This window comes from Perca fluviatilis, chromosome 10, assembly GCF_010015445.1.
Source record: "Perca fluviatilis chromosome 10, GENO_Pfluv_1.0, whole genome shotgun sequence".
In the NCBI taxonomy this organism is placed as follows: Eukaryota; Metazoa; Chordata; class Actinopteri; order Perciformes; family Percidae; genus Perca; species Perca fluviatilis.
The window spans coordinates 32012051-32027781 of NC_053121.1; the positions used below are offsets into that span (position 1 = coordinate 32012051).

The window sequence follows — 15731 nt, forward strand, 5'->3', positions numbered from 1 at the left end:
CTTTAAATATGAGTAATACTGACAACCATGTGTCAAAATAGCAATCCATGATATGCTTGGTTGATGATGGCTTGCTAGGATTTTAGCGTTGGGGGAAGCTGCCTGTGATACAGCTGGTAAAACCTCCCCGAGTAGACAGCGGGAAGCTCCTCCATGCTGAGGTCGATCTTGTTGAAGCCGTGCTCCAGGCCGTGAAGCAGAAGCCTGGCTACGCGAGACGTGATGGGCGTGGTGTCGTCGGTCCTGGCCAGCTCGGCGAGGTCCAGCCACTCGCAGCGCAGACACTCCCGAGTACAGAAGTTAATGTCGTAGGTGAGCGGCCCGAGTCGGCAGATGATGTACATGTCCGACATGCCGAAGGCGCCGGGGTGGTTGTGCTGCTGCCGGATGCTGAGCAGAGATCTGAACTCGGCGTGAACGCCAGTTTCCTCAAAGACTTCACGAACGGCAGTGGCACCTGAGAAAATTCATTAAAATATGAATAAATGTATGTGGAGGCATTTTAAAGATCCTGACAGAAAAAGGAATTGTGTTCCCTGGCCAGACTAATGTTTAGATGTGGGGAAAAGGGAAAATACATATTTTTTTGTAAAGACAAATATTTGACGCTGCTTTAGGGTTGGGTCATGTATATAATAATATTAAAGCTGCTTTTAAAATGTTAAAAAAGGTGAATTTGGAGATAATAATTATTTGCTTATATATCATGTGCCTTGTTTTGTACAGTTCAAATGAATGTATATGTATCGTCTTTCAGCAGAACACTAAATTGAAGGATTTAGCTAGATGTACTGTATTCATTTTTGGCTCTGACACTCACCAATATTTTCTCCTGGATCAGACAAGCCACCGGGAAACTTCCAAGCATTCTTTGTCTGAAATACAGAGTTCAAATTTGACATCAATTGTGATAGATGGCACTGCTGTAAATGTATCTCAAGAGTTATATCAACATGACAAGAAATGTCCAGTTTAGTTTCGTTTTCAATCATAACATCTTCCAGTGTCGTTCAGTTTAAAGTCACTTATTTCTTTACTTTAAATTAGTGGCACCGCCAGACAGTAGTTTTTTATTTTGTATTTAAGTAAATCACAGTAAGTAGTAGATTATGTGTTTAAAGGACTCTTATCTTATGTATCTGAACTAATAATTATACAGGCAGAGAGATGTTTAATGCTCTAATCTATATGAGCATCTTTTCATTTTATGTTTTATACTTAGTGCCTCACTCTGGAGACTTTTACATTTGATGCGGTGAAGTGTGTCTTCCAAAATTCTTTCACCACTTCTCCTTGATATGTAATGACAGTATGCTGCTGGTTAAATTATGATGTCAGTGTTGTGTGTAAATATATATATATATATTTTTTTTTTTTTTTTTTGTAGTTACTTAAAGAATTTATTATGCAGTGCTTTCTCTTCACGAAATGCTATCTATCTTAGATTGTCTTTGTTGCAAAGCCTCTCTTTGTGAGGAACACAAATGCACTACAGCATTTATTTTCATGTATTGTCGACAGAATGCTATATTTTTGGAGCCGTTTCTGAAATGTGCTGGTAAGAAAGAAATAAAGAGATTTTGTGCAACTCTAATCTGTGTGGTTTTTCAGAGTAAAATGTCTCGAACCCCACAGGATCTGTCAAAGCTAAATGGGAAAATAATAATACCAAAAAGACTTGCGAACGGATGCCAAACATAACATACGCAAACTGTTCATGCTACATCTACTGGGAAACGATTGAGCGATGGTTAAATTAAAAACACCCATTTCATCATTCTGCTCCCCGATGGATGAAATGACCTTGAGTCCGTTGGGGATCTGCTAGTTGTCTTTTGTACTGATGTGAGAGTGATAATGTCTTGGTTTCTTTTCAGGAAGTTCGTAACCCCTCGTGAGCTCTGGACTGGCTCGGTATGCCAGATATTCTCTACTGCCAAGGGCCAGACTGTTACAAAGCCCATTTCCAGTAAACAGCTTGATGGGGGGGGGAGGAGGAGGAGGAGGAAGGAAGAGATAAAACACTTCCTACACTTCCAGGCCACTAACCGTTTCCCTCTGGACAAAAGCCGCCAAGATACATTATATGCTCTTAAGATTCCCGGCTGGGACACATGTTGTCAGTAAATAAGGTAAATTATAATTAGAACTACATTTGTCAAATGGTGCAGATTTTACAGGAAACCACGTGTCCATTTTCAGAGTGTTCCTGCTGGCACTTCTGAGGGACTGAAGAGAGATAAAGACTACAAATTAGGAGGATTGTTGCACATTATCTGACAAATGTAATGTCGTGGAAAGATTTAAATTATTTAAATGTATAAACGTCTATGTTGTGTATATATTATGGCGGGAAAGAAATGACTGGTAAAAATGGTAATGTCCAATATTGTCGGATGTCGTCTGCAGTTAGATTTGGTTTTACAATGTTCTGACTTGTCTCCAATACAACGCAGTCTCCGAGACGGATATCTATAAACCTAGAAGAGAGAAACCAAAGCTTCCTGCATGGATAGATATTTCTAGAGGAGATTGAGAAGAAGTTATAATGTCACGATTCAAGATTCCTTTGTCATTTTTATGCACAACATAAAAACTAAATTGTGTTCACACCTCCACTAGTCAATAAATTAGCCAGTGCAAGACAGAAAACTTTAAAAACCAAAGCTCTAGTTCGGTGAATCCAATCCTTAAAGAGTTATTAATCTATCTAAGACTTGTCCAACAACTGGGTGGGGCCACGTAACTGATGTTGTGATAAATCATGGCACTGGGTCTTGCGGCACATTATTGAAGCTCGAGCATAATCATATTACTTTCTGTTGTTGTTATTGAGTCCGAGATTATTTATTGGCTTTGGTGCAGACATCTAAAAAGGAGATTCAGCCTTTTGCCAGTTTATGGCTCTTTGACGATGAATGATGGCACACGTGTTCATGTTGCTGTATGCGTGTTAGACAGGCTCAGACTCTGCTCTTTGGTACACAGTGTTGCAACTAAGGATGGTTTTTATTATCTATGACGCTTTAGATTTTGTTTAGTTCATGAAAAGTCAACAAACAAAATCCCATCACAATTTCCCAGAGCCCAAATCAATTCATCTTCATTTGAATGGTTTTGTTCAATCAACAGTCAACAATCCAGTTAACAGTGATATAAAACAGAAGCTATTTGAGAGGATCTGAGCAGCAAAATACTTTGCATTTTTGCCTAATAGATCATGTAAACAATTCATTAAACCTACATTTTTAGTCTTTATTTTTTTGTCTATTGACTAATCAACAATTAACATTGTTTTACACTATTATTTTCATCTTCGGTTACACGGATATTGGGATGTTTACATGATTTTCTTGACATTATATATTGCCTGTGCGGTGAAACTAGCATGGACTATTACTAACTATGGGAACATTTTGTGATAGTTATCATATCGCGAGGTCACCCGAGGTTTCAAACTCACAGTTCAAATCTTAAAATGCTTTTCATTTCAGTCTTTAATGGTGGCATGTTGTTAAGGGTTCAGTTACGGCACTTCCCCTGTGCATAATGTGCATACCATCTACTTGGACTGGTGTATCTTGTGTTACATGGTTACGCACAATGCCAGGACTTTCTGACGTTTGATGCTTCGAATTCGGTCACATTTAAACATATAATGTTTGTATTAACCCTTGTGTTGTCCTCCCGGGTCAAAATTAACACTCTTTTAGACACTGTTTTTACATCTATGTTGCTTTTTTGCCACGTTATGCTTTTGACGCTTATTTCATCGTTTTTGGCACTTTGTTTCCATTAACACCAGTACATTCACCACTAGACCTATTTATTTGCACTAGTTTTACACTTATTTTTTGGTATTCATTGTCAATAAACCTCATTTATATGACATTTTCTAATTTTTGTGTAAGAAAAAAGCAGACATTATGAATGATTTTGACTAATGGTTAAAATCAGGGGAATTAAGGCAATGGATAATCACAGATCTGTCAAAGTTTAGTCAGGATAATGCTATAAAATTGAATACAACACCCAAAATTCTATGAAAATAGAGATCTGATCCTTCATTTTCTTTTGTGAAGAGCGTCTTATGGAACCATCCATGTTATTTTGGGGCAATTTGGTTAAAAGAAACCCAAATTTATAGATATAGAAACTTTGAAAACGGTTCAAATTTGACCCGAGGACAACATGAGGGTTAAGGACAGAAGCTGCTGCCTTTACCAGAACATGTTTGGTCATTTCTACTTTCTAGGTTACAAAATGCACACGTTGTGTGAAGGGGTCTTTACTTATTGCCTCATTTATGTCAAGTCAAGCTAGCTGGTATATCTTAAAACATAATTTGTTTCCAAATTGCGGCATCATGGTGCAATCTTGTTTTGGCCCGACTGAGAATACAAACAAATGTGTGTAGAGAAGGTTTTTTTTTTAAAAGAGGCCTTTGGAAGTTAACCTCATAACAACTTGAGCACTACAGCAGGGCTCTGTGAGACTGAGACAGAGACACACTCACACAGTTGTTTGAGTGCATTAAGCTCATGTAAATACTGTGTTTGCTTAAGGTCAACTAATGTGCGTAGCTATGTTAAGTGTGAGAGGAGCTGAGGGGATTTCCATCAAAAGAGGTAACATACAACTCACTAAATAAACAAAACTAATCAGTAGACGATTTTTGCAGAGATCGGCTGCTTCATTGGCTCGTTTTGCCACTGTGAGTGGAAGGATCGGTGTCCAACATATAGCTTTTTGGCTCAACCAGGCAAGGGCCGGTGAACTAGCTGCCAAAAATCCCTTTTAACAAGCCAAAATGTGTCCATTTTTTCTTTTTAGGTAAATGTGCCATGCTGTTAATTGTAGTGTATTTAGTCACAGCTCTGTGCTCATAGTTAGCTTTTTCATATGCTATTGGAAATAACAATTACCAAAATCGTCCTTTTTCAATATTTGGTTCAGTTTGCTGAAGGAAGGTCTGTTATGACTACTCATCGCTACAGCAAACACATGCATACGTTTATTTAAATGAACATTTTTTATTTATTTATTTGTTTCATAATAAATTCAATTAATATGGTCTATATTGCAATCATTTAATATAAATTGTTTTTAATTTGTGTAATTAAGAGACATTTGTAACATTAAAAGAAACACATACTGTATACCTTGTTTCTGTCTTGGACCACGAGAACCTTTCCATTGGATTCATCAACAACTGCACCTGGGCAAAACAAGCAAACGACCAATCAGATATTCATTTTAAATAGTTTGCAAGCACTTATGTCCCTAGGTTTATAAGCTGGTCCACATGTTGCAGTGAAGTAGTTACTGTAGTAGTAGAACAATTTAAAAAGGGAGACCTGGTAAAAGTCTGGTTCAAAGTTAAAGGTGCTGTAGGTAGGATTGAGAAGATCCAGGACTTGAACATCGACAACTTCTCAGGCCCTCCCCCGCTTTCCGCTAAAGCCCAAAACGGTCTCCTAAGCCCCTCCCCCCACAAGGGAGAATGAATGCGTGTGCATGAGCCGTGATTGACACGCAGTTAGACACCCCCGCTGGCCCTGATTGGTGCATCTGAACAGGAAGCTGTGGACTTCTGCAAATCACACTACAGGCTGTAGGTGGTGCCAGAGGAGCTGGATTTTATTTTTTAAATGACCTTCTTCATGTAGTTCTACTCAAACATGGGGTCCGTTTCAGCGAATATGACAGAAAGTTAGTTTTATAAGTCTTACCTACTGCATTCTTAATTATTAGGTTGGACACAACATAAAACCTGCCCCATGTGGAGGAGAAAGCCTGCAGCTGAGCCTCTGTCAGGCCTCGTCCACTTTATATTGTTCAACACATCCCTGCTGTTGAAGATTAATCAAGTCCACAGAAAAAACAGTCATCATTCTTCTGTAGACTTGACTATCCAAGTATTCCACTTCTTGAACTGTTGGCTTAACCAAACATAAAACTGTAATTAAAATGCCACTTTTATCCAAAGTGCAGTACAATACTAGCCTAGAAATCTAGATGCACCCTAGTGGCAGCAAAATTATTTTGCAGCCAGGGGGGTCTAGGCACTCTCCGTTGGCTTGCGAGCTGGGAAAAACTAATTATGGTCAGGCCAATCACATCGTGTAAAGAGTCGTGGGCGGGGCTTATGGCTGCTGCTGCTGGGAACAGCGGTCTTCTGGAAGACTTGGAGTTCAGCTTTTCTTTGAGAAAAGAACGGCACAGAAATCATTCTTAAAAAAGGAAGATGTGTTCGGAGTTTTGCCGACCGGATACGGCAAAAGTTTAATCTATCAACTAGCTCCGCTTCGAGTGACTCAGCTATACTTGTGAATGATCTGGACATCCCACTTCATCCCATTTTTCTCTCCTGTTTGACCAGTTTTATTTTTATTTTATTTTTTTTCGGCAGGTAGTGACTAAGAGAGGCAGCTAAGTGCCCCGCTGACAGTTCCGGAGCAGGAGGGAAAACTGGCCACTCTCTTTTCCGGTTGCTCCGTCTGACCGACTGGGACGGGCCTCCTTAAATGAATGTCACAGATGTGTAAAGAGGGATGGGTCGTCTTAAAGGCCTGACTTGGACTTCCAAGTGGAAACTGATGTCATAGCCGATCCCTGTGCCATATGGCGCTGCACAGGAGGAGGCCTGGCTGCTGCTAAGGGAGGCTATCATTATGTAGCCTTCAGTCTAGGAAACGTAATGCTCACGAGGAGCAGGAGAGAAAGAAAAAAAAAAAAAAAACAGGAATAGGAATTATGAGACAAAAAACCCAGAAGCAATCATCACGGGGGCTGTGGGTTACGTAGTAAACAATTGTTAATCTTCTGAGGTTACAGTTGGCTTCTGAGCCACAACAAAAGTTTGATGTTGTCTCTTAATAGATTTCATGTAGGCTTCTTCTACTACTTGTACTCGGTTTTTACAGTAATTATAGGTTCACAGTAATATCTGCTATGTACTATGAGGTTGCAAAGAGGTCTGATGTAGAAATCTGATACGCTCTGATTGAGAGGCACTCTAGATCCGAGCATGTTCTCGAACACTTGAGCTGAATTTCATTACCAAAGACATAACTAGACTAGTATTGTGATGTCCAGGGCCTTGATTTTGTTCCAATGCTTATTATTATGATTAAAGCTATAGCGAGCAACTATTTTATACTAATGAACGCCCGTTAAATCCAAGCCATTGACAAATGAGTTGATACAAAAGCTTTGTATGTATTACACAACAGCTATTTAGAGGTTTCGTTGAAAAGATAGGACACTGTCCAAAATACAATTTAAAAAAAGTTTCAGTGAGCCACTAATGATGCATTGAACCATGAAACGCTACTTGTGATTCACAATAATGACGCTAACTTGTTTGTCTATATCAGCCCACATATATTTCCTTTATTTCACGTTCTCGTTAAGGCTGTGTGCAGGGCAGCTTACTCAACCTTCAGTTGGGTGGACGCAGGATATGAATGTAGATATGTCGTGGGCAGCTTGCGATGTTTTAATGACATACATATGGAGGCTATCATTTTTTGGAATTAAGTTTTTGACCCTGTCCTGAGAGGTCAGAGGACAAATGTGGCTGGTAAGATTTCAGCGTTATTCTTAAGGGCGCTTTAGCAGGACAGATGTTGACATCTGTGTGTTGAGCCCAGATTTGTTGGATGAAGAACTGTCTCTGTGAACAATATGTTACTTTGTTACTTATATCACTGCCCCTCCTCCTCATGTTCCTAAACTTCTACGTACTGTGAATTAAAGGAAAATTCCTGTTTTTAACAACCTGAATCTTCATTTCACACTCACTTACTCTAACAGGCTTGGCGTAAATAAGTTAGCACAACGACCCCTGCCTTTGTAGAGAAAGTTCAGACAATGTTCCTCTGCTTCATATTGGACAGTATATATATATATATATATATATATATATATATATATATATATATATATATAAATATATATAAAAGACACCTTAGTTGCACTAACCATGTTACATCCCACATCCCACTTTAAACGTAGCAGCAGCACAAGATTGAATCCTGAGTTAGCTCCGTAATGGGATAGTTTATTGGGCTAATGTTTAATTCTCAGTACGTAACAGTCGGTCAGTTTGACCCCAAAATACCCACTTTTGACATTTGTTTGGACAGTTTAAAAGCCTTCTGGGGTTTCCTTTGCCTCACTGCACACCGTTGTAAATCTTTTTCTAACAGAGCACTTGTGTCCACTGCCTCTACAATGATGATTATGAGTGCCATGTTAAGCTCACTTATAGGTGTGGTGGCCACAACTATAACAAGTCGTGAAACACCAAAAATGGTTGCAGTAGTAAAATAGTAGTTGTATTAGTATTAGTAGTAGGCGTGAAGTTTAAAACTTTATGACATCAGACACCAGTGTAAATACTCGTTAATTTGAAGACTTCTCTCTTATCAATGTAACGCCACGACTGTGCATTATGTTTAGTTGTTCTCTTGTTTTTATCAAAATAATAAGCAAAGAAGTATGGGATCATCTAAACAGCTGCATATTTTAGATTCCTGACCTTAGTTTCATCAATGTTTGTTTACGGGGCATTCTGGCAACAAAAAAGGGTATTTCTGGACTCCTTCAGTACTGAAGGATGCTCTGGACATGTTCTGACATGCTTTAAGTGCATCTGCTCTTGAAAGTTGTAAACGACACTCTGCCCTCTGCTGGACGATCAGAAACTTAGCACCCTTCAGGTCTGCAACTCCTCCCTTTGTTGCTCCTCTTCCTCACATTCACAATCCTGAAGAGAATTTCCATTTACGCAAGGGAAATGGGCAAAAGTTGAAAAATGCATAACAGGCAAACAACCTTGTATCCTTTAAAGCCAAAACAGGGTAGTTGCTAAGTACTGAACATCCAATTGTGTATAGTAATAACCAAGGGTGTAACTTTGGTTTGGGAATTGGGGTTGGGGGGACGGTTCATAAGGACGAAGATGATACAAAATCCATGAAATAATTAGGTTGACCATAATGATAAATTATGTCAGAAACAATAGTACTAAACTATGTATAAGAAAAAAAATTCGTACTTTCTTTTACGCTTAAAATAGGGGCCAATCACCGAGACTATAATTATAATAATATCAAACAAATTTGAAAACTGAGGGGGACATGCCCCCCCCGTCCCCAGTGGAAATTACACCCTAGGTAATAACTGCAAGCAACCATGAATGTTTGCATACATTTGTGCAGAACATATAACTCAATCCTCAATTTTTCCCAGTGCTTTCAGCTGCATCTTATGGTCTTCATCAGATCCATGACAACTGTGCAAAGACCGTTTGCTGATAAAGACTGTGAGATGTGGTTAAAAGCAGGTGAGATTATATTGTGTCAAACTACTATTCCAAAGTCAATAATGGACTTTGAGGCTACAAATCTCTACCTGCTACTCCAATTTGGTGAGTTGCAGACCCCGGCAGTCTGCTTTCCCCTTCCCCCAACCAGAGGGCCAACACAGTGTGGTCGTGTTTGGCGTGATGGAAGGTGAAGCCGTGAGTAGAGGCAGCAGCGGCACATCGACTCAGTGAGATAGGTACTCGAAGCCACACTGCAACTTTCCCCTCTGTTTTCCACTGGGCCAAGGAATCTGTGGAGCATGTCACGAGTTCACAAGGATACACAATCTTTAAAGATGTAATATTCATGATATTGCTGCTTTTGAAATAAATAATAAACTGCAGAAACAGGCAGAACATATAAAAAGATTGGTTTTGACAGCTCTAATCTGATTTTGGAGGCAAATGGAAAACTTTAAAGAAGCTGACAAGCAGCAGAGACAATTCAGTGGAAGTAGCCTGAAGGGTACGGTAGAAGATCTTTCAAAGAGGAAGGTTGCTGGTTTGAATCCCAGACTGGCTGGTGGGAATGCAGATAGGAATGATGTAGTGTTGAAACACTTAGCCAATGAAATCTATACAGAAAATCAACCTGCAACAGTTTGGATACTTAACTATTCGTTTAAGGCATTTATCAAACAAAAAGGCCGGGCATTTTGCTAAATCCAGCTGCTAATGTAATATTTTCTCTCTCTTTTATATCATCCTAAATTTAAAAAAATCTTTAGATTTCAGACAGTTCATCGGACAAAACAAGCAATTTCATGACATTGCCTTGGACTCAGGTGCTTTGTGACAAGCATTTTCATTCTTTTTTTAAAGTGTATTACTGAACAATAATTAATTTGTCCAAAATGTTGACAGATTACTCAATAATGAAGAAAGAAATTACATTAGAAAACCTCTCACTTTAATGTACCATATACCTTTTTGAAATACACGGCTGTCTAATTTTCCTGCATAGGGTGGTCCTGCTTTACCTTTGCTGGTAAAATGGGATTAATGCATAAAAGACTTGCAATTTAAATTCTGTAATGAACGTAGCTTTTAAAAATAAAACTACACCCAAACCCCTGAACATAATATTTCATCACACACTGCCATGGCCCTAAAGTCATTACAGAAAGTAATGTGTACATGTGACTAGAGGTCTACATAAACCAACATCTATCCAGAGTGTATTTATTAAGCCTTGTATGGTGTTCGGGTCTGTGGGACCCGTTTATTATTTCTTCTAACTCAAACTCAATCGCCTTGGCTCATTTTCTGTCAAGAACATAAAAAATAACTTATTTTCAATGACTGCACACTAGAGCTGGGCAATATATCGATATTATACTGATATCGTGATATGAGACTAGATATCGTCTTAGATTTTGGATATCGTAATATCGTAATATGGCATAAGTGTTGTCTTTTCCTGGTTTTAAAGGCTACATTACAGTAAAGTGATGTCATTTTCTGAACTTACCAGACTGTTGTAACTGTTCTATTATTTGCCTTTACCCACTTAGTCATTATATCCACATAACTGATAATTAGTTATCAAAAATCTCATTGTATAAATATTTTGTGAAATCACCATTAGTCAACACTACAATATCGTTGCGTTATCGATATCAAGGTATTTGGTAAAAAATATCGTATATTCTCCATATCGCCCAGCCCTACTGCACACGGTACACCCCCCCCTACACCTAACTATTACAAGGAGGTGTTCGGGTCTACTGGACCCGAGTGTATTTAATTGTAGGTGCTACGAAACGATGTTGTCTTTCTGCACCTGCTATTCCCACACAAAGTTACAAAAGTAAAATTGTTACATTTCAAGCACTTTCACCTGTTCTGATTAAGTTCTACGAAATAAGCACTAATAATGATCAAAAATCTTGTTTCTATTTTTTCTTTTTTATAATTGAATTTCCTTGTTTTCTCACAAAAACCGAAAATGATCATATGACCATAAATGTGATCTCACAGGGGTAAATGGCAAATATAAACCAGCAATGATTTAAATTCATAAATGTATTTTTACATACATTGTTATGGCTGTATTGATTTAAAAGCCTAATAATGAGGTGGGTCCACCAGACCCAGGAACATTGGCTGTGTAACAAAAATATGAACACCACATAAAGTGTCAAACATTCTCTTGCAGATGCACTGGCCATGAACACTGAAACCTGGTTTAAATATTAAGGGATTTTTAAAATGTTATGCATTTAGCACATGGAATCTCAAACCTACTGTAGATACGATGGGAAACCCTGCAAGCAATATTTCTATGCTTTCAAGCGCCTGCATCTCCAGTGCATGTGTAGGCTAACAGCTGGCTTTAGCCTTCTTTACTGTAGGAAGCCGCTCATGCACAGCCGCAGTGGCAGCAAAAACTGTCCTGACCTGTTAGTAGTGTCCTGAGGAGTGTCCCGGGACACCCAGACAGTGTCTGTTCTGTCAGACTGACGCGGGACAGTCTGACACTGTCCTGTGACTCCCTTGACTGTCCCGTGACAGTCAGACACTGTCCTGTGACTCCCATGACTGTGCCGAGACAGTCAGACACTGTCCTGTACACTGTCCTGTACACTGTCCTGTACACTGGACAGTGTCTGACTGTCCCTCCTCAGGACACTATAACAGGATAGGGGTGGGGGAAAATATCGATACAGCATAGTATCGCGATATTTTTTAGTGGCAATACTGTATCGATACACAGACGCCAAGTATCGATCTTTTATGATATATGTGTTGGTCAGTCTGTCTGCTTGACGATCCCATTTTGCAGCAATAAAATTGAAGTGAGATGAACAGACAGAGAAATGTATCTTTTTAGATAAAACAGGTGTTGACAAAATTTTCCTTTGGGGACATCATTTGAAACTGGGAAAAATTTGAAGTTGGAAAAAAGGTAATAAATTGCAATATATCGCAGAATATTGCAATATGTTTAAAATCGCAATAATATTGTATCGTGACATAAGTATCGTGATGATATCGTATAGTGAGGCCTCTGGTGATTCCCACCCCTATAACAGGACAGGACAGTTTTTGCTGCCACTGCTTCTCCTCTTGCAGACACTTAAAGCCCAATGTTCCAGTTTGTGGTCAGTGGTTGAGGCAGATTTATGAGTTGATGAGAAGACGTGCCCTGTGCATTGTTTATCTCCACAGATCCTCGTCTCATACACAGCAGACTTTAGGACAACCAACCTTGAATCAATCTGCTGAATGAGCTTTCGCTGATGTCCGCCGGTAAACCGATGTCAGCCAGGTTCACTGTCACTCCACCGAATCGGTCCACTTTGCCTGTCAAAGCCCCGGTCCCCTCCACTCTGTGTAGTTGGGAACGAGTTGCGGTGCGCGAGAACGCACGGACAGCTGAGCGTGCGGGAGAAGACGCTCTGCTGCTGCAAAACCTTCCTGTCGCCACCAACGGTAAAAGCTTTAAAGCAAAGGCACACGCGGCCATGTTTCTACGCTGTCGCTAACATAAACAACTGTTTAAAGGTTTGTTCAACCCTTAACCGGCATGTGTGCTTGCAGTGCAGTACGGTTACGTATACGTCCGCCCTGGAAGTTGCATAAATACCGTAATGGACTAGTAAAATACCTCCAGGACTAGCTAGCTAACCACAAAACTGTACGGACTTGTGGTACTATGCCGAACACCATTCCCACATCTGAAAATGTTGCTAGTTAATACGTAAACAGTAATTTGTCAGTATTAAACGTTAGCTATAAAATAATCACTAAGTTAACGTTATGATGTTAAATTCGGCTTACAATACTGCCAATTAATCATGTTAAAACGGTTAAAATAAACATTTAGCCCATATACTGTTAAAATAGATTTAGCTCGCGCACTTTCTTCAAGATGTCATCTGGCGCAAAGACGCTAACTAACAAGAAACCCAAAGTAACTGTTGAAAACTTAAAAAAACATTGCTTGACATTTAAAATGCATGCCGAATGTGAGCCTGTATCCAAGTAATGTTTGCTGTACCTTTAATCACATTGAAGCAAGTGTTTCTACTTGCTAGTAACAAAGACAACTTAAAATCATATGATTTGTCTATTAAATGTTGCTTTACTTTTTTCTTGAGGCCTGATTAGTTCCATGTTCTTATAGTTAATTTCCCCCAATTAAATTGTAAAAAATTCAATTGTTATTCGTATTTTTGTTAACAAATCTATTTGAAGAAAAACATAAGGATGTTTTACAATGCAATAAATACAAAAAGGATATCACCTACCGTAAAAGATTCGAAGCTTTACGGTAGACGGAGGCGGGACTAAACTTTAACCAGGAAGTTTACAACACCGCTCCATGTTTACACGTTTGTGCGTTCACGTGGAGTAGATATTTACTATTAAAATGTCTTCAAAGAAAAATAAAAGCAAATCGAAAAGAGCGAGTGAAAGTGACAGTTCGCTCTTATCGAAGGAGGGCTCAAATGACTCCTCCAACCTGCAGACACCTGGCCACGAAGGAGGAAGCTGCAAAAGTTTAAACATCAACTCGTTCACTGTCATCGATTTCATTGAAAAAGGTAAGACTTTGGGCGATAAACCCAAACGTTTTACAGGCTTTAAAACAGTTGTAACTTATGTAAATGCTTTCAGCAAATGAACCAATCTGCAGTATGAAGATGGGAGATCTGCCGTGGTCCATTGCTGCACTCAGTGATGCTGAGATGCTGTCTGTACTTGTGCCATCAGAGACACATATTCCATAGATCTATCTCTGTTCTCAAGCTAATTGGATTTAAAATGAGTCACTGACTGATGCAAAAATGGCTTTCAGCTTCGAGGAAATTTGAGGGTGTTCATCCATATTTAGTGACATCATTTTTATCAGCAAGGAAGCACAAAGATGATATTTTATACCAGAAAGACTAACTTTGGAGGATATCTGCTTGATTTGTCTTTCAGACTTTATTCAGAATGCTCTAGCTTTATCAGCACTTTAAAATATATTTTTGTGCAGAAAAATGACTGTGGAATTTGTCCCCCCTCACTTACATTGGGAAAGCTTTAGGATCTCTTAATGTATGAACAGGAGGAATGATTACAGCAAGCAAAACCTGTTGACTTGAACAATTTTGAACATAATCCTCTAAAGGTTAGAGTCAGCACTTTAATTTCAGCACAACATTGTGGAAACATGCCATTGTCCTGCTGCTTCCAGACAACACTGTATGAACCAGATTCACTAGCTAGTGCTTCACAATGGTTCAGCATACTTATAGCTATAACACTTTAAACCTTCTCTTAAACAATTTACTCACAATACAGCCAGTTTAACTTGAACTACTATAATCTACTTGGTTTATAAAAATGGAAAAGTAGTTTGTCAGTGGTGGACAAAAATAACAAAACATTACATTCAAAAGGCATGATGAGATCATAAAATGAGATGCGTTGCCTATTCAGTAGTAAATGAAGTAGTTAGACCGAGTACCACCTGGATGAGCTACAACATTATAACAACTTTTATATGTTCACAAATGAATAATATTTAAGGAACATCCCTCGGAATAAGTAGGTTCACTTTTGATACCTGAGGACACTTGCAGCAAACTACTTTACCTTGTTTTCAAGTGAAGTCTGAATGTGGGTCTTTTTATTATTTGTGTTATTTCACATCAAATGTTTGTTAATTTTCATCACAGCGGATGACAAAACACCCAAAAGTTGCAGATCAACTTTAGTCCAACTGAGCCTCAATTCCATGAAGTCAGCCAGCGTTTGCATCGGGCGACCAGTCCTGCTGACGAGTCCCACAGGACAACAAGAGGTGTTGTCTTCTCTTCTTCTTCTCATCATCAGTTTCTGTGTCCAATATTTTGTTATCTTAAAGTGTTCATATTATGCTTTTTGGCTTTTTCCCTTTTCCATTATTGTGTTATATGTCTTTTTTGTGCATGTTATAGGTTTACAAAGTGAACAAGTCCAAAGTCCACCCCAAAGGGACTTACCATCTCCAACAGAAAATACTGTTCACAAACTGCTCCAAACAGCTCTGTTGTAGTCCAGCCTTTACTTCGGTGATGAACGTGCGTCACTTTGTAACCCACGTTATAATGCTCGCCTAGCTGCTAGCGTGGCACGCCCTCATACTCTGCTTCTGACTGGCTAGTAGTCCTTACCTAGCTACTGTGCATGTGCAACTCCCAACAAAGATGGAACAGAACTGAGATGCCTCACTCTGTAGCTAAAACAGAGAGCTCAACACACAGGGTGAAAAGAGGAGCTGCAGCAATGTGCAGTACAACAAAAATATGGTGTTTTTTGAAAATTAAACCACATAAACCTATTCTGATATAACGTCTAAATACAATTATGAACCTGAAAATGA

The 15731-nt window shown here is 39.1% G+C and overlaps 2 protein-coding genes across 3 annotated transcripts in view; one reads left to right on the forward strand and one right to left on the reverse strand.

Annotated features, from left to right (window-relative positions):
* Positions 1 to 46: 46 nt before the first annotated feature.
* Positions 47 to 12978, reverse strand: nudt6 (nudix (nucleoside diphosphate linked moiety X)-type motif 6). The gene is made up of 5 exons (XM_039813245.1): positions 12584 to 12978; positions 9421 to 9624; positions 5163 to 5218; positions 821 to 875; positions 47 to 457 (listed from the first exon to the last, which is right to left on the reverse strand). Exons 1-5 carry the CDS (start codon positions 12840 to 12842, stop codon positions 75 to 77), a joined length of 957 nt encoding a protein of 318 aa, XP_039669179.1. The 5' UTR covers positions 12843 to 12978; the 3' UTR covers positions 47 to 74.
* Positions 12979 to 13132: 154 nt separating this feature from the next.
* The window catches only part of spata5 (spermatogenesis associated 5), a 123230-nt gene continuing 120631 nt past the window's right edge, over positions 13133 to 15731 (forward strand). For both annotated transcript variants that reach the window (XM_039813243.1, XM_039813244.1), the window contains exons 1-2: positions 13133 to 13923; positions 15046 to 15170. In XM_039813243.1, coding sequence (XP_039669177.1) covers positions 13749 to 13923; positions 15046 to 15170 — 300 coding nt within the window. In that variant the 5' untranslated portion in view covers positions 13133 to 13748. The remainder of the gene's footprint in view (positions 13924 to 15045; positions 15171 to 15731) is intronic.

Coding starts and splice junctions, on each gene's coding strand:
- nudt6 (XM_039813245.1), bottom strand. CDS start 12,842: ATGGCCGCGTGTGCCTTTGCTTTAAAGCTTTTACCGTTGGTGGCGACA. Junction 5,219..9,420: donor TCACCAAATTGGAGTAGCAG/GTAGAGATTTGT, acceptor TGTTTTGCCCAG/GTGCAGTTGTTGATGAATCC. Junction 876..5,162: donor TGGTCCAAGACAGAAACAAG/GTATACAGTATG, acceptor TCTGTATTTCAG/ACAAAGAATGCTTGGAAGTT.